This window comes from Streptopelia decaocto (assembly GCF_964273445.1).
Source record: "Streptopelia decaocto genome assembly, chromosome: 8".
NCBI lineage: Eukaryota > Metazoa > Chordata > Aves > Columbiformes > Columbidae > Streptopelia > Streptopelia decaocto.
The window spans coordinates 21,755,747-21,779,475 of record NC_138662.1 but is presented as its reverse complement, the minus strand read 5'-3'; the positions used below and the strand labels follow the sequence as shown (position 1 = coordinate 21,779,475).

General features: G+C 58.0%; 1 protein-coding gene across 3 annotated transcripts in view; it reads left to right on the top strand.

Annotated features, from left to right (window-relative positions):
- The window catches only part of SRGAP3 (SLIT-ROBO Rho GTPase activating protein 3), an 86,317-nt gene extending 68,253 nt beyond the window's left edge, over nt 1-18,064 (top strand). Inside the window, exons 12-22 of one of the 3 annotated variants that reach the window (XM_082060158.1) lie at nt 1,310-1,412; nt 3,601-3,661; nt 4,036-4,113; nt 5,410-5,544; nt 7,193-7,298; nt 7,532-7,759; nt 9,104-9,183; nt 10,421-10,601; nt 11,346-11,495; nt 11,863-12,190; nt 14,323-18,064. In XM_082060158.1, coding sequence (XP_081916284.1) covers nt 1,310-1,412; nt 3,601-3,661; nt 4,036-4,113; nt 5,410-5,544; nt 7,193-7,298; nt 7,532-7,759; nt 9,104-9,183; nt 10,421-10,601; nt 11,346-11,495; nt 11,863-12,190; nt 14,323-14,739 — 1,867 coding nt within the window. In that variant the 3' untranslated portion in view covers nt 14,740-18,064. Of the gene's footprint in view, nt 1-1,309; nt 1,413-3,600; nt 3,662-4,035; nt 4,114-5,409; nt 5,545-7,192; nt 7,299-7,531; nt 7,760-9,103; nt 9,184-10,420; nt 10,602-11,345; nt 11,496-11,862; nt 12,191-14,322 lie in introns of those variants that run through there. The other 2 variants (XM_082060159.1, XR_014184784.1) reach the window with 2 other exon arrangements.
- Nucleotides 18,065-23,729: the final 5,665 nt, after the last annotated feature.

The following is a 23,729-nucleotide window of genomic DNA, read 5'->3' as shown; positions in this document are numbered from 1 at the left end:
CAGCACTGGGTTTTGTTTGCAGTCATGATTTCGTCTCTGCAGACATCAGTAGAGCCTGGGGGTAGAGGACAGATCAGAAATCACATAAGGATTTTATGCTGCTTTTCTAGATCTAGGCACTTTGGTCTTAATGTCCTTCATTGTTGGAAGAAGAAATCAAATTGTGAATAGAGTTAAAGGAAGGAGCCTTCCAAAGGCCTGGTCACCGCACTAAGTCCCGGTTTCCATGGCCTCTTTTGCAGAAGCGATAGGTGTCTGTCACCGTGCTGACGTCAGCGGGGCCTGCGGTCTGTTCGGTGACCGATGGGGACTCGTGGCAGGGGTGGGGTCACACCAAGGCGCACACCTGCCTTTTCTGTGCTGCAGACGTGCTGCTGGGTTTGCTCGTGTGTGTTGACTGAGCTCACCGTGCCCGCTTCCCTCTGTCTGGCCGTCTGTCAGCAGGACGAGAGCCGTGTAGGAATAAACAGGAACGCTCCGCTGCTTTCCATGGCAGCTGTGGCTTATTGTGGGTATGTCAAGCAATGAGTTGAGCTCTTCAGCTGCTCTTGGTGCTTTTCCAGGCTGGTGGAGGTAGGAGGCAGGTGTAACAGTCCTGCTGAGCACCAACGCCTTTGTTTACCTGTAAAATGTCATCCCTGGTACTATCACAAACACCGAGCAGCAGTTTTGGTATTTGGCATCTCGGAGAGGATTGTATCTGTGCATCGTGGGTACCGGAGCGGCTGTGACGCCGTGTTGAGCAGCGCTACGCTCTCTGGCTGGAGCGAAGCAAGTTCTGCGTGAAGAGCGTTCCCGACCCCCCGTTGTTCATTCAAGCGGCGGTTGTTGGCACAGCCGCTGCTCTGTCGCTGTCTGGTTTCGGGAGATGACTGGTTTTTATGGTGGGAACTAGGGCTCTTCAGCAGGCCCGCAGCAACAGCTTGTCAGGGGCTGGAGGTGGCTGCGGCCGAGGTGAGTCTGTCTGATAGGGAAACACTGGAACATCGTGGGGATGGGAAGTAATGGGTAGTTTGGCTCATATCTGTTGAATGTTTCTACGATCAAGATGAATTTGAATTTATGACTGTGAAGTAAAGGCTGCAGTCTTGACCTTGGCCTGATAGTGCGTGCGGTGTGTGGGGAGCAGCTCCGGGTCAGCTGGGCTCCCCGCTCTGTGCCCCCAGCCTGCAGCCGCACCGGGCTCCGCTGGCCCTGCCCTGCTCTGCTGGGTTCATTTGTTATCCTCGGTCATAACCTTTGAGATCTCACCCTGTCGTTGCATTTCTGTTGGTGTTTTGTTGATTTATTTTGTTCCATTTTCTCCCAGGCCCCCATGTCTTCCCCCTAAGCCACAGAAAATGAGGAGACCTAGGCCTCTCTCAGTCTATAATCATAAGCTCTTTAACGGCAATATGGAAACGTTCATTAAGGTACTTGCTGGCCGGCAGTAGGAGTTCACGAACGCTCTGAATGCAATGGTGGCTTTCCTGTCCCGTGGGTCTCTGCCCTGCACCAGCCGGCGTGGCCAGTGCCTGCTTTGCCTCGGTGGTGGTTTCTCTCGTAGCTGTCCTTGTCCCTCCAGCGTCCCCGGGTCACCCCATCGCTGCCGGGGACGCCGGCGCCATCGGCCGCGCGGCACAGGCTGCTCCTGGCCCGGCGTCCCCATCGTCCCGCGCTGCGCCCGCCCGTCCTGGGCAGCAAGGACAGCCCAGCCCGGCCCCCTCGGGACCAGCAGACCCCCACCCACCCTCGTCCACACGCTTTGGTGGTTGTTTCCCCCGTGGCTGAGGAGGGAGATAAGATGACTCAGAAGTCCCCGAAAGTGTCTCCTGGCTGTGAGGACCGTCAGCCTTGAACTGAGATAGCACAGCCACCCATTGCGTGCTAAACACAACGTCTCCATACCGACCAGCCCAGCCGGCTCCCGTGCCAGCCGCGGGGTGGCTGTGCCGCCGGTGCAGCCGGGTGAGCCCGCTGGGGAGACGGGCGATAACAGCAACGTGGGCCAGAGTGCCATCTTCGTTCAGGCTGGGGTAAACTCAGATGAACTCCATTAATACCAGTGCAGTCCCGATGGCAGGGGGAATTTGACCCGGCTCATCCCAGGAAATTACCCAGGAGAGATTTGAGGAGAAAACTGCAGAGAGGCGCGGTGGGATATGTCCGCGGGGATCCCTCCAGCTGTCCAACCGCCGGCTCTCCGAAGCACAGTGCCTCGCTATTGCCTGGCCGCCCGAGTCCCAAAGGGGCGATGCCGCTCCCGCTGCTCAGGGTGTTCAATCCTGCGCTGGAGAAAGCCTTAGTGAGAATACCGTAGGAAGCAGGAATGACAAACCGTTGGATTAGGTAAACTAATAGGCATTGTCAGGCTCCGATTTGTTCTCACAGGCTCTTCGAGTGCAAGCGTAAGCCTAAGGGCAGTGTTTATAAACAGCGCAGTCACAAGTAATATACAGGCTGGGCTGACAAAGCTGGTAATCTCTTTAATACTTGTAATTATGCCTTACTTAAAGTGGTTTTTAAAAAGGTAATGCTCATTAGAGCCCAGCCTGCTCAGCACTGTGGAGGAGGAATTATCTGCGGGGGAAACCTCTGAGCAGACGGGTGTCCTGGCCCAGCAGGGACTCCCGGGGACGTGCTGAGCTGCTGGGCTTGTCCTGGAGACCGGGCTTAGGGCAGGGCTGGCCTTGGCCTTGGCCTTTCAGGGAGGGCAGAAACCCGAGAGGCTGTTGGCGCCGAGGCTCCGGTGCAGGTGCGGGACAGGGTTTGGTGGGGAGGGGACGCAGCCCCAGGGCCTGGGCTGGACCTTGCTGAGCTGCCATTGCATTTGAGCGTTCGTGGCCTCCGAAAGAGACGCTTACCTCTAACTGAACTTATCCTTGCTTAATCTTCTCTTTTTTTCCCACTCTGCTGCTTTTTTGTGTTCTCAGAGGAAGGAGGAATGCGCGAACGAGAAATCAGGTATTTACTGCAGGCCCGTCTACAAGGCGGAGTAAATTAACCAGAGAGATGCAGCTGTACTCTGCTGCAAAACACAACCAAAGCAAGCCCCAGGGAGAGTCAGTGTCTGCTTAGGCAGACACGGCTCACGTTCCCTGGAGCTCCTTCCACGGGGGGACTCAGAGGAGCAGCTTTGGAACGAAAGCCAGAACCCGTCACAGTTCAGATACAGGCACTTCATGTCACGTACTGTGGAGTTTGGGGGTTTTTTAGCATCTGCTGACAATGGCTCTTTCCTTAGGTGGCAATATTGTTGTAAGCTCTGTTACTGGAAGCTTGTTTCGTCAGACAGGTATCGCACAAGTTTTGTTCCAGCTCCGCGTTACACCTTTGCGATGGACTAGCTGTGGTCCCGTTGCATCAGTCCGGTCTCAGCCGGGCGGCGAGCGGCTGTCACACACTGCGGTGAACGCTTCTTGTGCATAACTGACTGCACGTAGTGTACTCAGCACTTTTTGATGGCTTGATGTGTGTAACACCTCCTTTTCTTGCCTGTCCTCTTACTAAACTCAATGGCACTGATTTTCAAATCTCTGTTTTTGCAATCTTTAATGCATTTCTCGGGCTTTGTTGCCAGCAAACCAGTAATTTTTTACTTTTTTCTTTCCTTTCGTGAAGGATTCAGGTCAGGCTATTCCGCTTGTAGTAGAAAGCTGCATTCGTTACATCAATTTGTATGGTGAGTAGATGCAGTAACATCACGTTTCTGCAGAGGAGGTGGAATGCTTGCCGTTAGCAGTCGGGCACGGCAGAGATGCCGCGGGGCTCGGGCAGCGTTACGATGGCATCGGCTGCGCTGCAGCGTTGGGTGGCGGGCAGGTATTCCCATTTGGTCAGCACTTACTGAGGCTGAAGTTGCTGTTCGTGCCCCAGGCCAACGGGAGCCCTTTCAGCGCTCTATCTGGAGAACACGAGCAGCAATGAGCTGTAGCCCCCGTCTCCGCTCGTGCTCCGGGCCCGGCCGGGGGCACGGCTGCTGGTTCCTGCTGTTGTTCAGCAGAAGGTGTCGCGGGCCGGTGACAGGACCTTTCCTAAGGCGCTGCTCTTTTCCAGGCCTGCAGCAGCAGGGCATTTTCAGAGTCCCCGGCTCCCAGGTGGAAGTCAACGACATCAAGAATTCGTTTGAGAGAGGTGCGTGGCCGCGTGAGCGGAGCGGGGCTGCTGGGGGCTGGGGGTCAGACACGGTGTAAATCCGGCGCTGAGGGCCCTTCTGCTCAGAGACACAACGACCTTTTATCCCCTTCTGGGTAGCTCGAGGTAGCAAAGCATCACGTGGGGAAAGAGTGTGAGAGGTAGAGGGAGGTACAGAGATCCCTGTTAACTGAGGGCACAAAAGCCTCAGATGAGAGCCATGAAATGTTGGGGATCCATTTTCCTCCTGCTGCAGCAGTTTTGGGGAGTAGCAGAGCTGTGTGTGTGCTGCTGGCAGCACGGGGTGTGCGGTGGTTTTGGGGAACAGCAGTGCGGGGTGTGCGGTGGTTTGGGGGAGCAGCAGTGCGGGGTGTGCGGTGGTTTGGGGGAGCAGCAGTGCGGGGTGTGCGGTGGTTTGGGGGAGCAGCAGTGCGGGGTGTGCGGTGGTTTTGGGGAGCAGCTGTGAGGGGTGTGCGGTGGTTTTGGGGTGTTCAGAGCTGTGTGTGTGCCGCTGGCGGTGCGGGGTGTGCGGTGGTTTTGGGGAGCAGCTGTGAGGGGTGTGCGGTGGTTTTGGGGCGTTCAGAGCTGTGCGTGTGCCGCTGGCGGTGCGGGGTGTGCGGTGGCTCTGGTGAGAGCAGCCGGCCGGGGCGCAGGGCTGGCGGGATGACAGACGCCCCTGCTGTCACCCGGAGCTGCGGAAGGGACGGTCCAGCTGGGGTAACGGCCTCTGCGCTTCATCTCGGAGCGTCCAACAGGGCGCGGGTGGCCAGGCCCATGGAGAAGGCAGTGGTGGGATTGCCAAAGGCTGGAGGATTTGTGTATCCAGTTTAAGAGGAGTCAGTATCCAGAGCCCTTAGGTTTCGGAAGCCTTTTGTAGACTGAAGTGGGCGCAATGCTGTCCGGAGCCGTCTGGTCCGTTCCAGAGGCGTGGGTGCATCCTCCAGCTGAGCCCTTACCTGCCGCGGTTCAGATCTGCCCAGCTCTCTGATGCAAAACTCACTGGGCTAGAAACTGTGAGGGAGAACCCCTTACTAACATCCTCATCTTCAGGAAAGGTTGAAAACCTCCACAGTATGCTGGGTTTTCTAGGCAGGGCTATAGTGTGTCAGCACGATGCTGTGTGACAGAGCACGTTGTCGAACTCTCGTTGGCGAGACGCGTCGCGGTGCCATCGCGCGCACGGGACGGCGCTCGGGACTGTGCACGGTTCTGGTTTTCCACCGAGCTGGGAAAAACACTTGCTGTGTCAGTCCAGCTCGACAGTAGTGCTGGAAATGAACACTCTTCTCTGGGCAGGTGAAGATCCCCTTGCTGACGATCAAAATGAACGTGACATCAATTCAGTGGCTGGAGTCTTGAAGCTGTACTTCCGAGGACTGGAAAACCCCCTCTTTCCTAAGGAAAGGTTTCAAGATTTGATATCTACTATAAGTAAGTACATGTGACAGCTCTTCTCAGGGAATAGGGTGGGACAAGGGAAGCGATAAACAGGGGGCAAGGACACCTGAGTTTTGCCGGTAGCAGCTTGTGCTGTATGAAGGGCTGTAAGAAAAGACATGAAGGGTGTGCGTTGGCAGTGCTGGAGACGGGGGAGAGGTAAAACGTCTTGCTGTGGCTCTTTTGGATCAGCAGAGCCATCTCTGAGCTCAGGCCAGCAATCCCAGCTCTGGGGAGGGAGTTCGCTGGAAGCGTCTCAAAGGCCCATGCGAAACGGCCGTGTCGAGGAGGCGCTTTGTTGGCAGCGGTGGCTCAGGGTGTGCCTGTTGGGGGGCGGCTGATGGAGGCTGCGTTGCTTCCTCTGGATCACAGCCAGTTGAAACGCTTTGCTAAGTCACAAAGGCAAGTGCTTCACGACAATTTGTTCCTCTGGCTTTCAGAACATACCTATTGTTGTAAGTTTTTGTCCAGATTTTATTTTTCACAAGTGTTCTCTTCAGTAAAACCAAACTGAAGAAGTGGAGAACAGAGTAAGCAATAACACTGGATCAATAAATTCCTCAAAAGGAGAAATTTCCCAGATGAAATATTATAAAGATTTCCATCTATGTACTGAAGCCAAATTTTGCTCAGAATTTTGAAGAAAGGGCAGCCCAGCCACCTGTTGTCAGTGAATTTTATGGTGATTAGGAAGGAGCCAGCACAGTGAGGAAAAATCAGAGCCTGGCTGCTCTCAGGGGCTTTGGGACTCTGCTCCCGGTGAATGAACAGCCCAGCGTTAACTGTGGGGTGAGGTGGCACTGGTGGCTGCTCTGTCACCTCCGTCCTGGGGAAGGGCCGCGGTTGCTGGTGGCGGCGCTGGCTTTGCCGTGGTGGGCAGTGCTGGCTTTGCCGTGGTGGGCAGTGCTGGCTTTGCCGTGGTGGGCAGCGCTGGCTTTGCCGCGGTGGGCAGCGCTGGCTTTGCCGTGGTGGGCAGCGCTGGCTTTGCCGTGGTGGGCAGCGCTGGCTTTGCCGCGGTGGGCAGTGCTGGCTTTGCCGCGGTGGGCAGCGCTGGCTTTGCCGCGGTGGGCAGCGCTGGCTTTGCCGCGGTGGGCAGCGCTGGCTTTGCCGCGGTGGGCAGCGCTGGCTTTGCCGCGGTGGGCAGCGCTGGCTTTGCCGTGGTGGGCAGCGCTGGCTTTGCGCTCACACTGAGCTCCTGCTGGGGCCTGGAGCAGCAGAGCTCACCAGGACCTGCCGGTGAACCCCTAAAAGAAACGCGAATAAAACCTCATTGAAAGATCCGCACTGGAAAGCCAAGCAGTGCTGCCTTTTCCTGTGCCGTGTTGAGTCAGGCTTTTGAGAAATACAGTGGTTGTTGAGGAACGAACTAAATAATGCAGAAATAGTTATTTTAAAAACAAAACCACATAGATGTGTTTATTTGCTGTTTATATTGAATCTGAACGTCCGTGCGAACTCACCTGCAGAAGAGCACTGTGCTCGGTTCTCTGCCTGCACCTCAGTGCCAAACCAGTGGGTAAAGCCTGGGAACGGGCCGTTGTTTCCCTTTCGGAGGGGGCTGCTGGCTCTGAGCAGCCCCTCTGGTGCCGCGTTGTCTGTGCTGAGCAGGTTTAAAGATGCACTTTGTGTCCCTGTGTTCCAGAAATCGAGAACCCCACCGAGAGGGTGCACCAGATCCAGCAGATCGTCGTCACTCTGCCTCGGGCCGTCATCGTGGTCATGAGATACCTTTTTGCTTTCCTTAATCAGTGAGTCCTTTGTTCCCTCTTTCACCGAGGTTCTCCTTGCCCTCCCTCTTCTCAGGGCTTCCCCATCTTTGCTGACGAGTCCTTTTTGGCATGGCCATGGGGGGGCTGTTTGCTCCCTCGGCCCTGCGGAGCCGTGGGGTGTTTGGGGAGGATGCAGCCAGCCCCGAGCTGGGGTTTCTGGAGCAGTGGGGGTTGTTGGGGGGGTTTCCGGCTCCCTGACGCTGGTGTTGCAGCTTGTCACAGTACAGCGACGAGAACATGATGGATCCCTACAACCTGGCCATCTGCTTCGGGCCCACCCTGATGCACATCCCGGACGGGCAGGATCCCGTGTCCTGCCAGGCCCACGTCAACGAGGTCATCAAAACCATCATCATTAACCACGAGGGCATCTTCCCCAGCCACAGAGAGCTGGAAGGACCCGTCTACGAGAAGTGCATGACAGGCGGGGAGGAGTACTGGTAAGGACGGGGCGGGACGTCACTGCGGGCAGGACCCAAAGCCAGGGCCCCGTGCGCCACAGGGAGCCGGTGACAGCACCCGCGCTGTGCGGGGCTCCCGGCACATCCGCGAGGGCTGGGCTGTGAGCTGAGCTTTGGGAGGCGCAGCCTGGGTGTTGGGGCGGCTGAGCACAGCCTGGGGCGGATGGGCCCCTCTGCAGACCGGACGTGCCTTTAGGACTGTATTCCTGATACCTGTTGCGAGTTAGGTGTGCAAGTGACATATATTTGATGTGCTTGTGCTGTTTTACACTGGCTAAGAATCTTACTCCATACCAGGCTGCCTGCGTGGTTCTTAGATACCAATACTTCCATAAAACAAAGAGGATTTTGCACACTTAACCAATTCTTTTCTACTTGCATGTATCAATTTTGTTTTTCATTTTAGCCTGACCAGTGAAAACAGAGGCAGTTTCACTCAGTTGTTGTTTTCATTTTTCTCAGCATTACACACCTCAGTAGAAACTTCAGGAGAAAATGGTTTCCAATATGAATATTAATATTTATTAAAAAATCTTTTAGCTGCAGATTCACAGAAGTGTGTTCAGAGCAAACCAGGATTTTAGGTCAATTCTAACCCAGTTCCGAGTCCCGTAGTTCCATCACAGTTTGCTGGTTGATGGGATCCCTTAGCCCCGAGTTAACCCCAACCCCCGGTTCCTGTTGTTTTGCCAGCATGAGAACGCGGGTGAGTTCACGGTAGCCAGGGATGGGGTCGGCTCTGTGCGGCTGCATCGCGTCTCGCTGCTGCACAGTTCGCCCTTCTGGGGGTACCAGGATAGAAAACTCCATGAACAAACCCCCATGTTGAAGTGTCAGTGATGTTACACGTTTGTTTGGAGGATGTTGCAACTCTAATCTGACTTTGTTTAACAAGCCAGTATTTGTGACAGACTTGAACTGATTTGTGTGCAAGTTTTGTAAAGTTGTGAGACTTGCTCTTCCCCGCGCTGATCACCTGCTGCCGTCCTGACTGGTGTGAGGGGAGAGGAAATGCTAAAACTTATTGTGAGTGAGTGAGTGGAACATTTTAACTTGGTATCACTTTGTATTTGTTTTTCCAAATACAAGTAAGATGCATGAGCAACGGAACGTGATGTTCTGTGCCTGCGGATCGCGGTGGAGTGTCTGCCATCCTCTGCGTTCAGAGATCCGCTGTGATTTAAAACGACCATCTCAGTCCTGTGAAAGCCAAAACCATAACTCTCTCAAGTGTCACCGGGGCCAGAGTTTCCTTACGTTTGCTGAGTGCCTTGGGAACAGAGTCTCCTTCTTTCTTTGAGAGCGGGGTGTATTTCATTGCAGCGACAGCCCGCACAGCGAGCCTGGCACCATTGACGAGGTCGACCATGACAACGGCACGGAGCCGCACACCAGCGACGACGGTGAGCGGGGCTGGGCTGGGCGGCGGGGCGGGAGAGCAGCGTGCGCTTGGCTCCTGGTCGGGTCGGCAGCTGCGCCGGTGTCCGGCGCTTCGGCGCTGCTGTGTTTGTGTGGCCCAGCAAAGCACCGCAGCTTTCCGGGGCCAGAGGGTGGCGGGAGAGCGTCCCGGCTGGGGACGCCGCGGGGGGGACAACGGGCGCAGCTGGGCCGGGCAGCTCGGGACCTGCCCTCAGCCCCAGACAGGAGCTGACAGGACTAGAAGATGGAGAGCAAGCTGCCGTTTAGCCAATTTTGTGCTTCAGTGGTTACATTAATGGCTCCAATTGGAGTTTCCGGGTGATTAACTGTGGTGCAAGTGTGGAGAAGAGGGGCAGCTTTATTTCGTGAATTTACATGTCCTTCTGGCCCTCTCCCTCGCCCCATGCACCCCCAACGCTGAACCGGGGCTGGGGGAGCCTCCTGGTTCCCCCGGAGCGCCCGACCTGCGGTGGAGCAGGGTGCTCCGCGGGCCCTCGGCGGGTGCCCGCAGCCCCCGCCACGCTGCCCCCTCCCGGGTTGTGCTCCCAGCCTCCGCAGGGGAGTCCTGCCTCGTCCCTATGGAACTGCAGGCCTGAGCTCCTGCGCTGTGAATCCCTGGTGTCTGTGCAGCTTAAATGAGAAGAGCGGAGGGGCGGTGAGGCGGAGCGCCGGGCAGGGCTGCGGGGCCGGGGGGGTGATGCCGAGCAGCTGCCCGCCCAGCGCCGGGATCATCGTTTCTATGGGATCCCCAAAGGGGAATTTGTTACTCATCAATAATTCAGGCCAGACTGTCTCCAGGATGAGGAAGGGGAGAGGAGGTAAACAGGGCTTTGATCATGGCATCTGACACAGCTTGAGGAGCTCTCAGTCTGCAGTATAATGGGGTTCTGTAACCGAAGGAATCACTATATAGGTAGAAGATGGGAGTGCTGGTGATGGTGCCAAATGCATGCAGGGAAATTTCAACTACTCCCCATCTGGTTTGTAGCTTTTTGTAACTGCTGGTAGATTGTGGGTCTGTGAGAAATTCCAGGAAGGCTGGAAGAACAAAAAGAATTGATCAGGTTAAATGGAAGATGGTTTGTACTCGGTGCAAGGTGCTCTCAGGAAGCTGGGGCAGCAGCATCGCTGCTGTTCTGCTGAGATGTGTCTCTAGGATTTATTGTGCCCTGGTGGTTGCTGAGCTGAGCCTTTCTCCGTCTGTGCCTCTCTCCTTTGCAGAAGTGGAGCAGATCGAAGCCATAGCGAAGTTTGACTACGTTGGGCGCTCTCCTCGGGAGCTCTCCTTTAAGAAAGGGGCCTCGCTGCTCCTGTACCACCGGGCGTCGGAGGACTGGTGGGAAGGGAGACACAACGGCGTGGACGGGCTCATACCCCACCAGTACATCGTGGTGCAGGACATGTGAGTGGAGCGGCGCGTGTTGATCCGGGTGTGAGTCACGCGCCTGCGCAGGGTCCCCGTCAGCCGCCTGCAGTAGGTGGTCACGTTTCTGAGGTTCAACCACTTTGGCGAGAAGTCTGGGCCGCTCACATCTGCCTCGCCATGTGCTGGCTCAGATCGTTTCTCCTTCAAGCTGATAAAGCCAAGCACTAAATGCTGCACTTGAGCGTGCTGAACCCCATCCGGCGTTGTCTCCTCAAAGTGGCACGAGCCAGGCTTAATATCGGCCTTGTCCCCTGTGTGCGTTGGGCTGGTGTTGTCCGGTGCCCCGCTGGCCCGTGGGCCGGTCCCGGGGTCCTTCACAGATGCCACTTCTGTCACAAGTGCTGCAGCTGCGCTCCTTGAAATGGCCACTCCAGCACAGGGGGACGTGGAGACGTGATGTTCGCTTTCTCCGAGCTCTGGGTGCTGCCCGAAGCGGTGGCCGTGGCGCAGCCCCGAGCTGCTGCAGCGGTGGCGCTGGGCCCGGGGCTGCTGCAGCGGTGGCGCTCGGCCCGGACCTGCTGCAGCGGTGGCGCTCGGCCCGGACCTGCTGCAGCGGTGGCGCTCGGCCCGGACCTGCTGCAGCGGTGGCGCTGGGCCCGGGGCTGCTGCAGCGGTGGCGCTGGGCCCGGGGCTGCTGCAGCGGTGGCGCTCGGCCCGCGCTGTGGCTGGCCTGGCCGCTCTCCGGGGGCAGAGCCGCTACTGACGCGGCTCCTTTCCCAGGGACGACGCGTTCTCCGACAGCCTGAGCCAGAAGGCCGACAGCGAGGCGAGCAGCGGGCCGCTGCTGGACGACAAAGCCTCCTCCAAGAACGACATCCAGTCTCCAACAGATCATATTGTGGACTATGGCTTTGGGGGAGTGATGGGCCGGTAAGGAAACTCTCGTTTTCGTGCACACACAGAGGTGGTCGCTGTCTCGTGTGGGGACTCGGTGTACGGCGCAGGGCAAGGCAGAAGGGAAGGCTCCAGTAGGTGCTGCAGGACAATGTGAGCATGCTGCAGGTTTTCCTGTGCTCTGCTAATGTAGATCCCAACAAGCAAAGGAGCTACAATGCTGTCCCTTTTCTTGCCTCTGGCTAAAATGTCTGTCTTCCCTCTTGCCTTGGTCTTCTGGAGCTGAAAGGCTGGAGTTCGGTTTGATCCGAGCTCCCCGAGCTGAGCCGTTGTCTTACAGCATGCAGCCAGACGCTTTCCGTCGCGCAGACGGTGACCTGCTCTTGTGGTGGATTCTTTGCAGAGTGAGGCTGCGGTCTGACGGCGCAGCCATCCCTCGCCGCCGCAGCGGGGGGGACACGCACAGCCCGCCCCGCGGGCTGGGCCCCGCCATCGACACTCCTCCGCGCGCCGCCGCCTGCCCCAGCAGCCCCCACAAAATCCCGCTGAGCAGGGGCAGGATCGAGAGTCCTGAAAAGCGCAGAATGGCGACATTCGGCAGCGCGGGCAGCATCAATTTCCCGGACAGGAAGGCCCTGTCCGATGGGCACCCGCTGAGACCGGCCGGTGGATCGACCAGACACAGTAGTCTCGGAGATCAGAAATCTCTCGAAGCTGAAGCACTCGCTGAGGTAAGGGGGTTGTGAAGTGGCTCTCGGTGCCCAGGGATCGAGTCCCTGCGGACGTGCCGCAGAGCCGCTTCCATCTCAGAACACTTCAGAACCGCAGTGCTGGTCGGGCCGTGACAGTTAAAGGTGAAAAGGAGCAGCCAGCGGCTGCTCAGCTCTCAGCTGCCTCCGCTGCTCCGTTACGGGATGCTGCCTCCTCCCACAAACCTCCTTTCTTCAAAACAGTTTCCAGAAACGTTTGATCCACCACCAAAATGCACTGGCAGCTCTTACCTCCTGCAGGGAGGGAAGCGCATTATCTTCATTTGATGCTCTGTAAGGAGCTTAGGAGGAGAAAACTGGATTTGCCAGATCACAATTGGACTGATGCTCAGGGTGTGGAGAAAAGTGCCTCAGGTTTGTGACTGGCTGTTTGCAGCTAGGACCTCAAAATGGCCCCGATATGACGCCTCCAGCCATCCAGCATCACCAGCGCTGCACTAGGCCGTCACTTAGATTTGCGGTACCTGCAGCACGGGCTGCGGGTCTGTCCCTGCGTGAGGTGTCCGTCAGGTCACACAAACCTGGAGACGTCTCGGAGCTGGTCCCTCGTGGAACGGGCTGTGGAGTCCCAGCCGTGCCCACACCTGGCGCACCCGTGCCACCGCGTTCGGCAGGCTGTGACACGTCAAATAGCCGCTTTCAGTGGGTAGTTAACGATGATGGCAGGAAGAGCTCTCGCTGTCTCTTTGCTTTTCCGCCAGCCGCACTGCTCGTCCTCTCGCTCTGCAGCGCTCTGCCCGGCTTCTCTGTCCATCAAGAGCTTGCGCTCGTGGTGATTAGTTTACAAAGTTCTGGTGGTAGCGCAGTGGGTGCCGTGAGCGGTGACCCGAGCAGGGACACGGTGTCACGTCCGCCTGGGGACGGTCACCGCGTGCACCGAGTCCTTGGCCTGGCTGGTGGCAGCCGCGCGGCCGTGGGCTCTGGAGCCTCCCGAGGGACGGGGATGCTGGCGATGGAGCACAACACGAACAATTCCCTGGCCTTGTGGGTTGTTTTTTTAAGCCTTGGAAAAGATGCTCACTCAGCTGCCATAAATCAATAGTCACCCTGAAGTCCGTAGGGCTGCTGGATGTGGTAGCCCTGAGGGCTGGCTCTGGGAGAGTAACTTCACTCATTATCTGAGCAGCTTAATAGGATTAATTGGAGCTAACTTTACAATTATTTCCCTTCTGCTGATCCTCTGAACATTATCTGAGGCTCACTGAGCATTTTGTAGACATTATAAGATTAAGTACTCGCCTACACAAGGACAGCGAGGAGAGTTAACTAGAGCTGCTCTTTAAACAATTGATCCAGTTGCCGTAAGTCACTTTTCAGCTGGTCTCTTTCTGAGCCAGTGGCCTTAATTCAGTTAAGGCAGATTTAAGTGAAGCCAAGCCGGGGCCTGTGTTTGTGAAGAGGCCCTCAGTGCTGCAGTTGTAGGCAATGAGGTAATTTCGGTTAAATGGACACTCGTAGTTGACTGGGTCACTTGCCAGGGGATGTCCTGGACAGACCCGCGGAGCGGCCTCGTCGCTGCCTCTTTCATTCAGGGTGAGCTGCTGTCGTGCTGCTCACCCTGAAACGTGCGTTTCGGTCCCCACATGTGCCATTGCCTCGTGGGCACGGGGGCAGCGGCGTCTGTATGTCCGGCAGAGGCTGCAGGACGGCTGGTTTTGGGCAGGAGCAGCCTCGGCTCTGGGCGAGGATTGGAGATGGCCTGTCCCGTGGGGATGGGACGGGCTGGTGCTCACCCCATCGCGTGGTGTTTGGGGTTCGCTCCCTAGGGAGCTGGTGACCAGACCGCTTGGGAGACAACGGGTGACTTTGTGTGGCCAGAGTTTGGGCTTCGCATCTTCTCCTGAAGCTCCTGCTTTGTCTCAAGGCTCCATCTCAGGTCACAGAATCCTAGGATGTCCTGAGTTGGAAGGGATGCACAAGGATAATGGAGTTGAGCTCCTGTCCCTGCACAGGACACCCTACAGTTCGCACTGTGTGGGGGTCAGAGACCCCAGACCCACACCCACGCCAGGGTGGGGGCTCTCCCGGGGTGCAGGGGAGCGGGGCGATGCTGCGGCACAGTGCTGACATCCCTTTGTCGCTGCCGTTCACAGGACATCGAGAAGACCATGAGCACGGCGCTGAACGAGCTGCGGGAGCTGGAGAGGCAGAACACGGCCAAGCAGGCCCCCGACGTGGTCCTGGACACGCTGGAGCCCATGAAGAACCCCCCGCTGGGCGCCGCCAACTCGGAGCCCGCCAGCCCCCTCCACACCATCCTGATCCGGGACCCCGACGCCGCCATGCGCCGCAGCAGCAGCTCCACCACCGAGATGATGACCACGTTCAAGCCGGCGCTGTCGGCGCGGCTGGCGGGGGCCCAGCTGCGGCCCCCGCCCATGCGGCCGGTGCGGCCCGTGGTGCAGCACCGCTCCAGCAGCAGCAGCAGCTCGGGGGTGGGCAGCCCCGCCGTCACCCCCACCGAGAAGCTCTTCCCCAGTGGCGCGGCCGATAAATCGGGCACCATGTAGCCGGGGCCAGGGAGAGCCAGCATCTGCATGGCGGCAGCGCGGCTGGCAGCTCCGCAAAGCCTGGCCCAGCAAAGCGGGGAATCGGAGCTGCGCTCAAGAGGAGACTCTCCAGAAGGGGAACAAGTGCATGGCCGAGGCCTGATGGCTGTACATACGTGTGCGTGTGTACATACGTGTGTTCATGTGCGTACGTGTGTGGTACATATGTGTGTACACACAACCCATCATGCAGAAACACTCCGCACTCGCAGTGCTGCGGCGGGAGGCGGCAGCGGGTCTGCGTGCTGGCACTGAGAGTGCGCGCTCTCTGTAGAAGTATCTGTTAAAAACAGTGTACAGAATTCAGTGACTTTTTTTAAAAAGTAGATTTACCTCAGAAACTGACTCTGAAATGTCCTCTCTAGAGATGTTGGTAGATTTGGTTTTTCCAGGCTGTTTGTGTGCGTGCGTGTGCGCGAGGTCTGGAGCAGCTGTGCGGTGAGCAATAGGAGGCCAATCCTGGAGTTTATTTTCTGCACCTCTTGGCATTAAGAAGAAGAAGGTGTGGGGGAGATGCAGTGGGCTGTGTTCGCTGCTGGCCGGGGAAGAAGAGCTGGTGGTCGATCACCACCAGTGCGTCAGGCGGCTGGAGCGTCTCTTCAGCCCGAGCCCGGGATGCTGTTGTGTGTGCGGTGACACCCCGGCCGGTGGCACCGGCGGGAGCGGGGACAGCGCAGGAGGCCTGTGACATGGCTGCTGCGCGCGGGCTCCACGGAACCCCCATCTTCCTCAAGATTTCAGAACGGACAAGGACTATGACAAACCTGTGGGGAAGCATCGATAGGTACAGTTTTGAGACGCTTCGTTTCTCGTTCCTCACACACTTCTTTTGTTCTTTTTTTAAAAACCAACACCTGCTGGTATCTCGGCAGATGGGACCGAACAGGCGAGGAGGCTCCGGTACAGCGCGCTTCCCTCATTTGGAGTTGCACAGCAGTACACGAGGGTCTTGATTCAGATTGCCTCTTCTTGCATGAAAAGCATGAGCCATATTTGACCATATCAGGGGCGGAACCACTCTGATGGGGCGATATTTTGCACTTTCTGTACTGTACTATATAATACAACAGTTTGAGTTTATGCAAAATAATCTACATTTTGTTTTTCCCTCTGAACATTTAACCCAGAGAAAAAAATATGCAGAAAGCGCTGGGGATTGCATGGTACTTTGTCTGATAACGGAGTCTCTCCTGCCAGCACTGAATTCAAGACGCTCTGTGCTTCTCCTGCAGCTCGTCCTCCTCGCGCAGGTCTCCGTGCAGTGACCGGGGTTCCGTTTGCTCGCTCCCACGCGGTGCCGTCCCGCCGGTGTGGAACGGGCCGGCATGGTCCCAGACCGGGGTTCCGTCTGCTCGCTCCCACGCGGTGCCGTCCCGCCGGCGTGGAACGGGCCGCGTGGTCCCAGCTGCGCAGCGGAGCTGCACTGGCGGCCCCTCCGCGTCCTGGTCCCGCGCAGCGTGTGCACGGGGACACCGGCCCCCCCCGCAGCATGTGTCCCTGCCCCGCTCTGTAAATACCGCTGTACCCGCTTCCGCGCTGAAATCACTGCTAACGTGTAAACTGTACAAAATAGGCTAGGATTAGGTGAAAGCCAATGCCACTCACCAAAACTTTTCACTTAATAGGTAGCTCAATGTAAAAATAAAACCCAGTAATAATAATAATTAAAAGGAATAAAAAAGCAAAGCTAACCTTTCAGTGTACAGTGGGGGAGAAGTACTGTATGTGGTGAACCTGTCCTCGTTCCTCCGTGTGACGCTGTGAGGGGAGATGGTGTTGCTGTACGTGTTGTTGATGTTTGTAGTTCCCGCCGCTGGTTCCGGTTGCTGTTTGTGTTCCTCACGGTCCCTCGCCTCCGCCCGCTGCCCCGCGCTCGCTGCCGTGGGCAGCAGATGTGCAGCAGATGTGCAGCAGATGTGCAGCAGATGTTCCACATCTGCCGTGTGGGCGGGTGAGGATCCAGCAAACGCCCTGGAGGGGAGGGGAGGACCCATTTGGCACAGGAGCTGTGGATTCGTTGCCAGTAATTTGTTTTTCTTGGTCCATTTAGTTCCTGGAGAGCGTTCCCATCGCCAGTCTGCTGGGTTGGGTTGCGTTTGGTTTTATATACTCTCAAAGATGACTTGATAGCAAACCCACGTTTATCAGGGTTTTCTTTTTCCTCCCTTCTCACTTTTGAAGATACGGTACCAGTTCCAGTGTCTTTCTATTAAATTATTGCCTTTTGGTTTCCTTTGTTTTGTTGTTGGTTTTTAATAAAATTGTTTTCTTATCTTTAAGTGCCTTTTTGAGCACCAGAACAACCGCTTGGCGCCGTGTCCCCGGAGCACCGCGGCGCCCTGCGTGCGGTTGTGTTGTGCTGGGCGGGATTGCTCTTGAAGTCCTTTTTATTTTTTGTTTTTTTAAAGAAAACCGAGACATTTTGTTGAAGAATGAACTACCCCTTTTTAATACGGTATTCAAACTGTAGTTTTAACTACTGTAAATTCAAGGCCAGCAGTGTATTTTTCTGTAAGCTGACTGGGCACAAAGCTGGACCCCGTCCACGGCAGCGGAACTGGAACCCGCCTGTGTCTCCTGTGGCACTTGTCCCCACCCTCGGTCCCTCTGGGCGCAGGGACAGGTCGCGGCTTTCCCGGTGGCGCCGTGAGTGCCACCCGTGCCTGCCCGAGGGCCGGGGACCGGCACGGCCCCTCCCCGGGGCCGCGGTGCCCGTGGGGCCGTGTGTGCGCAGAGCCGGTTTCTCTGCCGTGCAGAGCGAGGAGCGGCCCCTGCGCCCCCCGACCCGACCCGGAGCGGGGTCTGGAGGGCCAGCTGGGTGCCCCCTCCCTCCCGGGCTCAGCGTCACCGTTGGTGCTGCCGCCCCCTCTGTACAGACTCCTGCGCGCTCTGCAGGGTGCGTGGGTGCTGGGGTGGTGGGGGCCGTGCGCTTCTTCGGAGGCAGGAGCACCTGGGAGGTCGTTGTGTAAACCTGGGCTGTTAAGCGGCAGCGCTGTGGTTTTTGCGGTGCAGCCGTAGCTGTCCTGACCGTGATCTGCTGCCGAGGGGCCGGCCGGCGCAGTCCGGCAGGGTCTGGGGACCGGGAAGCCGTAGGAACCGCGCTGGCTGCCCCGGGGACAGTCGTCCTCCTCCTGCGTGTTGTCTCTGTAACGCCTGCTGGGACGCCGTTCAGCCGGCGTGTCCGAGTGGGTCTGTCGTGCGTGCTGATGGTGCTGTGTAGATGAAGCCTCTGGTTGGGTGTGGACTCATCCCGTTGAATAAAACTGCTTAACTTTTCTCAAAAACACCGGCTGTGGTTTCAGAGTGTTTCCTTCCTCTGGGGGCCAGATGCTCAGCACCCCTGCCTGCACCAGCCCCGCGCCCGCAGCGCCCCGGCCCCCGTCCCCACAGCCCCGGTTGGAGGTGTTGACCGCGGTGTTGGCCGGAGCCCCCGTGCCGTGTCCTGGCGGCCCCTGCCCGGTGCCATCGGGGTCCCAGCTGCCCCTGCCCGGTGCCATCGGGGTCCCGGCTGCCCCTGCCCGGTGCCATCGGGGTCCCGGCTGCCCCTGCCCGTACCCACAGCCAGTCCCGCAGTCCCGCAGCGCGACCGCCCGGCTGTGCCGCCGTGTGCGTGTCCGGGAACCGCTGGGGCACAGACGGGTCTTTCCTCGCAGCCCTGGGCAGACGCGCAGGGAAGAGAGAAGCAGGACAATGAAGGACGAAGCGCGGCCTGTGAGGGGACGGTCGCTGCGGAGCTGGCGGCAGCTGGGGCTCCAGAGCAGCCTGTGCCGGCGCCCGCGCTCAGCTGAGCTGTGCCAGAGCGCGGCCGTGACCGCGGCACATGGCCGTCCAGAGAGCCAGCAAGCGTTATTTAGCCAGTGGTTTGCCTTGGACACGTGTCTTGAAGGGCCTTACTCAAGCGGGCTGCCCAAGAGAGACGATCTTGAGTGATAAGTGACTATTAATTTCATCCCATCCCTGTTCATGCTTAATTCAGTCCTTGTCAGAATTCTTCCGGACCGATTGCCACTTTGCTGACTGCGACATCGCTGGCACTGCAGCCGTGACGTTCCAGCCTCCATCAGCGGCCTCGGTGAGGCAGAGACCATCCCGCTGCCCGGCCTGGGGAGCAGCGAGAGTCACCCCGAAGCGGTGACGCTGCGGCCTGGGACGTGGGGGACCCTTGGCCGCTGCTGCTCCCGCAGCCCCCCGGCTCCCGGCAGGGGCTGCTGGGGGCAAAGCTCTTCTGCATGGCCAGAGCTGCCGTCCCTGCCCCGGATAGTGACAAACACCATCCCTGCCCAAACAGTGACAGATGCTGTCCCTGCCCCACACAGTGACAAACACCATCCCTGCCCCACACAGTGACAAACACCATCCCTGCCCAAACAGTGACAAACGCCGTCCCTGCCCCACACAGTGACAAACACCATCCCTGCCCGAACAGTGACAAACACCATCCCTGCCCAAACAGTGACGAACACCATCCCTGCCCAAACAGTGACGAACACCATCCCTGCCCAAACAGTGACAAACGCTGTCCCTGCCCCACACAGTGACAAACACCATCCCTGCCCGAACAGTGACAAACACCATCCCTTCCCCAAATAGTGACAAACGCTGTCCCTGCCCCAAATAGTGACAAACACCGTCCCTGCCTGAACAGTGACAAACACCATCCCTTCCCCAAATAGTGACAAGCACCATCCCTGCCCCACACAGTGACAAACACCATCCCTGCCCAAACAGTGACAAACGCCGTCCCTGCCCCACACAGTGACAAACACCGTCCCTTCCCCAAATAGTGACAAGCACCGTTGCTGCCCCAGGACAGCCGGGGCGCTGGGCAGTGTTTCTTGCTGCTGAGCGGATAAAAAGCTGCCTATCTAAATAAACAGCTCCAGTGAAGTCAGAGTGCACTCAGGCCCATGCTGACGAGAGGCGGCTGCTGCTGGCAGTTTGTTCAGACACTGTGTTATGTTTCTTTCCATTGTTTTTTCTGCTGCTGGTGCGTGGCTTTGCTTTCCTCCCCGTCCGGGCAGCGCTGAGGAGCAGAGGCCTCCCCGATTCCTTCATTCCACCCAGATTCCTTCAATCCCCCCCTGATGGGCGGCAGCTGCAGGAGCAGAGCTGGCGGTGTCTGCATGGGGCGTTAACCGGGAGCGGGTTGATCAGCTGCAGGTGGGAGCCTGGTTTACAGGTAGCTGGGGCACAGCCCTGGCTGCTCTGGGGCTGCTCGCGCCCCAGGGAGCAGCTGGATCCAACCCTGGCCCCGTCTCTCGCCCTCGGAGGCTCCGTGTGCCAGGGGAGGCTCCTGGGCGCCTTCCCTGGGGGAGCAGCCCCGGGCGGCAGCGGCCGCGGGGCCCTTTGCGCGGGGCCCTTTGCGCAGGCCCTGCATGCGGTGCCAGCGTTTCCTTGTGGAACAGCGTCGGCTGCGCCTGAAGCCCCCGGTGCTGCTGCCTGGCTCCTTGCGGTAAGTGTTTCCCCACGTGTCCCGGCGTTGTCCCTGTGGCGCAGGTTCTTCCCTCGGGGTGCAACAGGCCAGGCCACGCAGAGCAGAGGGGTTTGGGTTCATCTCGGCTCTGCAGAGCTGGGCGCTGACGCAGCCAGCGCAGCGCTGGGCTCGGTTCAGCTCACATTTACAGTAACGAGGTGCAGATGTGGGTGAATAACAGTTTTCTTTGCCACATGTGATTGCACATTGTCATGTTGATGCATATTGCTTCATGTTTAAAACATTTAGTTGCGTAATTATCATGGTCATTATTCAAAAAGCAGTGCGTATTTTAGTATTATAATTACCTAAGGTTAGTTAAGGACTCACGCTTATCTGAATTTTGTTCCAAACTCTATGTCGGCAACCAAAAGATGTACGCGGCAGGAGCGCTCCCCGTCCCGTCCCGGGGCGTTCCGCGCCTCACGGCTTCCCCACAGACCCCCCGGAATCCCGCACTTGGTCATTTTTACCCCACTCTTGGACACCCCCGCGGGCGGGCGGGCCGGTGCCGGCAGCCGCCAGCAGGGGGCGCAGGAACCAGCGGCCGCCAGCAGGGGGCGCAGGAACCAGCCGCCGCCAGCAGGGGGCAGCAGCCGCCCGCGCAGCGCCGGGGGCCGGGGCGGGGCGGGGGCTCGTCCCGGGTGCGGGGGCTCGTCCCGGGTGCGGGGGCTCCTCCCGGGGCCGCGCTCCGCAGCTCCGCAGTACGAGCCGGGCGAGCCGGCCCGGTTCCCGTCCCCTGCGCTCGGTGGCGGCAGCCGCGGCAGGTGCTGCCGGGGATCGGCGATCCGCAGCCACCGTGCCTGCGCTCGGGAGGAGCCCGTGGCTCTCTGGGGTCTCCATCGTGTAGCTGGATGATGCCCCTGAGTGTGAAGGTTCATGTCCCCATCTGCGCCGGACACCCGCGGGCGCTCCTTTTAGCAACGCCCGAGCGCTGCTGCGCGCTGCTGGGTGACAACTGGGGGAGCAGGCGCCGGGCTGGGGGCGCGCACGGGCGGATGGTGGAGCGGAGCATCTCCCGAGCGAGGAAAGGCTGGGGGAGCTGGAGAAGAGGAGGCTGAGGGGGACTCATTCATGGGGATCAATATGGAAAGGGGCAGTGTCAGGAGGATGGAGCCAGGCTCTTCTGGTGACAACCAGTGACAGGACAAGGGGCAATGGGTGCAAACTGGAACACAGGAGGTTCCGCTTAAATATAAGAAACTTGTTGGGGGTGAGGGTGGCAGAGCCTGGCCCAGGCTGCCCAGGGGGTTGTGGAGTCTCCTTCTGTGCAGACATTCCAACCCCCTGGACACCTTCCTGTGTAACCTCAGCTGGGTGTTCCTGCTCCATGGGGGGATTGCACTGGATGAGCTTTCCAGGGCCCTTCAACCCCTGACACCCTGTGAACACTGTGTGTGCTCTAACAGGGCACCCGAGGGCAGGCTGGCAGGCTGTCACTTGTCATGCTCATAGCTAATGAATGAAAAAAATGACATAAAAATGAAATGTAAAGGAAATGGTAGCAGCATTTAGAGTGATTAATGCTTCAAACCTGGACGTGAAGCGCAGCAAGTGCTTTCAGTCTCGCTGAGTGAATTAAATAATCCAAATTAGTAATACATTTTAATTTTTTTTCTTGTGTAAAGACAATAAAGTGCTTTTAGCAAATGAGGTAAAGATTTTCCATCCATATTTGGAACAAAAAGGGAGCACCGTGCCATGGTGCAGGCTGTGCGTGGCTGTCCCGTCCCATCTCCGGGAGCCCATCAGCCCTGACAACAGCCCTGTGGGTGCTCCTGGAGCTGCCCTGGCTTGGGGACGCTCTCTTGCATTGCCTTTGTTGAGAAGGGTATGTATTAATTGCTAAGGACGTATATTAATTGCGCCTGTGTCACTTGTGGCTGGACTGCACGCGGTTTTAATGTTAATGTTTCCTTTGGATGTCTCCTCCCTGCTCCGGCGTTTGCCAGAACAACGTCCCGCTCTCCCTGGCACTGCAGCCCCAACGGTTGGACTCGGTGATCTTGCAGGTCTTTTCCAGCCCTTGGCTCTCCAGGGCAGACGTGTGGCGGCTGCATCGCCTCCCTGCCCCGAGCAACCCCTGCAGGCTCGCTGCTATGGACGCACAGCGCAGGCGGCGCTCGGCGGCCCCGGACCGCAGCCTCATCCTGCCCTGCGGCCGCTGCAGGGCTCTGTGCAGCCGGGAGCCCTTGGCCACGCAGCGCGGCCGGAAAGCAGCGCCGCGCTCCTGGTGGGCTCGGCATCGCTGCTCTTGCCAGCCGGTGGAGGGAAACAGCTGGTGAAGTGATTCACTTTAAGTGTTTTATGAGAGCAACGTGCAGGAAATGGAATTTACTGAATTTTAAATACATCTCACGCATCGGGATCAGAGTAACTGTTGTAGGTGATCCAGTATTGCTTTGCACTGCAGAGACACTTCATCCAGAAATCCCCAGAAATCTTTACGAGGCTTGTGCTTGGAGGACTGGATGCTGCAGAGTCAGTGGGGTTTGTGTCTTGGAAACGAAGCTCCAGCACTGGAGCAAAACTCATCCCAGCCCTTTAAATCTAATGAAACCCGTTGTCAGCATCCAAAGGCCAGACACCCTCCTGGCAGCTCCTAATTCCACCCGGAGCGGCCATCAGTGTGGATAAGGAGATCTCTGTGGGCATGCAAATGTCTTCAGTTCTATTTAACAAGGATAAATATCTTAATTAAGATAACAAACTGCCTGGGGGATTTTGAAGATGAGATGAGCCCGTGCTGCAGAGCAGAGCTTGGCAGGGACGCTCTGCCTGCTCTGCCAGGGGCTCAGCAGCCTCTGGTGGCCGCGGTTCTGCCGCCTCTGGTGGCCGCGGTTCTGCCGCCTCTGGTGGCCGCGGTTCTGCCGCCTCTGGTGGCCGCGGTGGCCGCGGTTCTGCCGCCTCTGGTGGCCGCGGTGGCCGCGGTTCTGCCGCCTCTGGTGGCCGCGGTTCTGCCGCCTCTGGTGGCCGCGGTTCTGCCGCTGGTGCAGGCGCCCGTGACACCGGGGGCTCCCGAGGGACGGGTGACGGTGCTGCCACCAGCCCAGGCCCCAGACGCGGCTCAGTGCCCCCCCAATGGGGCTGAGCAATAAATGCTCTTGGCAGAGCAGCTTTGACCGTCCCTTTGCGCGCTGCTGGTGAAGACATGAAACTTGTGATGAATTTCTGCCTTCAAACTGTTGCTGTATCTGTTTGATTCTTTTTCATCCCCTTCCTAGAAGCCAATGTGTATTGGCAAGCTCTGGAAAATGATGTTATGGGTGGTTTGTCTTCTGAAAAGCGCTAGGAAATGCTTTAAAGAGCTGACAGCTAAACTGCCCTGGAGATGCTATTTCATTCAAGCCGTACTTTCCCATTCTGGCAGTACTTCTCTGCAATTCCCTTCTGACTCCTTTGCTCACTTGTTTGCCTCCTGCCGTTTAAACCTTCAGTGGTCCCGCTGGGCAGTGTGGGGGCGCAGGAGCCGGGGCCG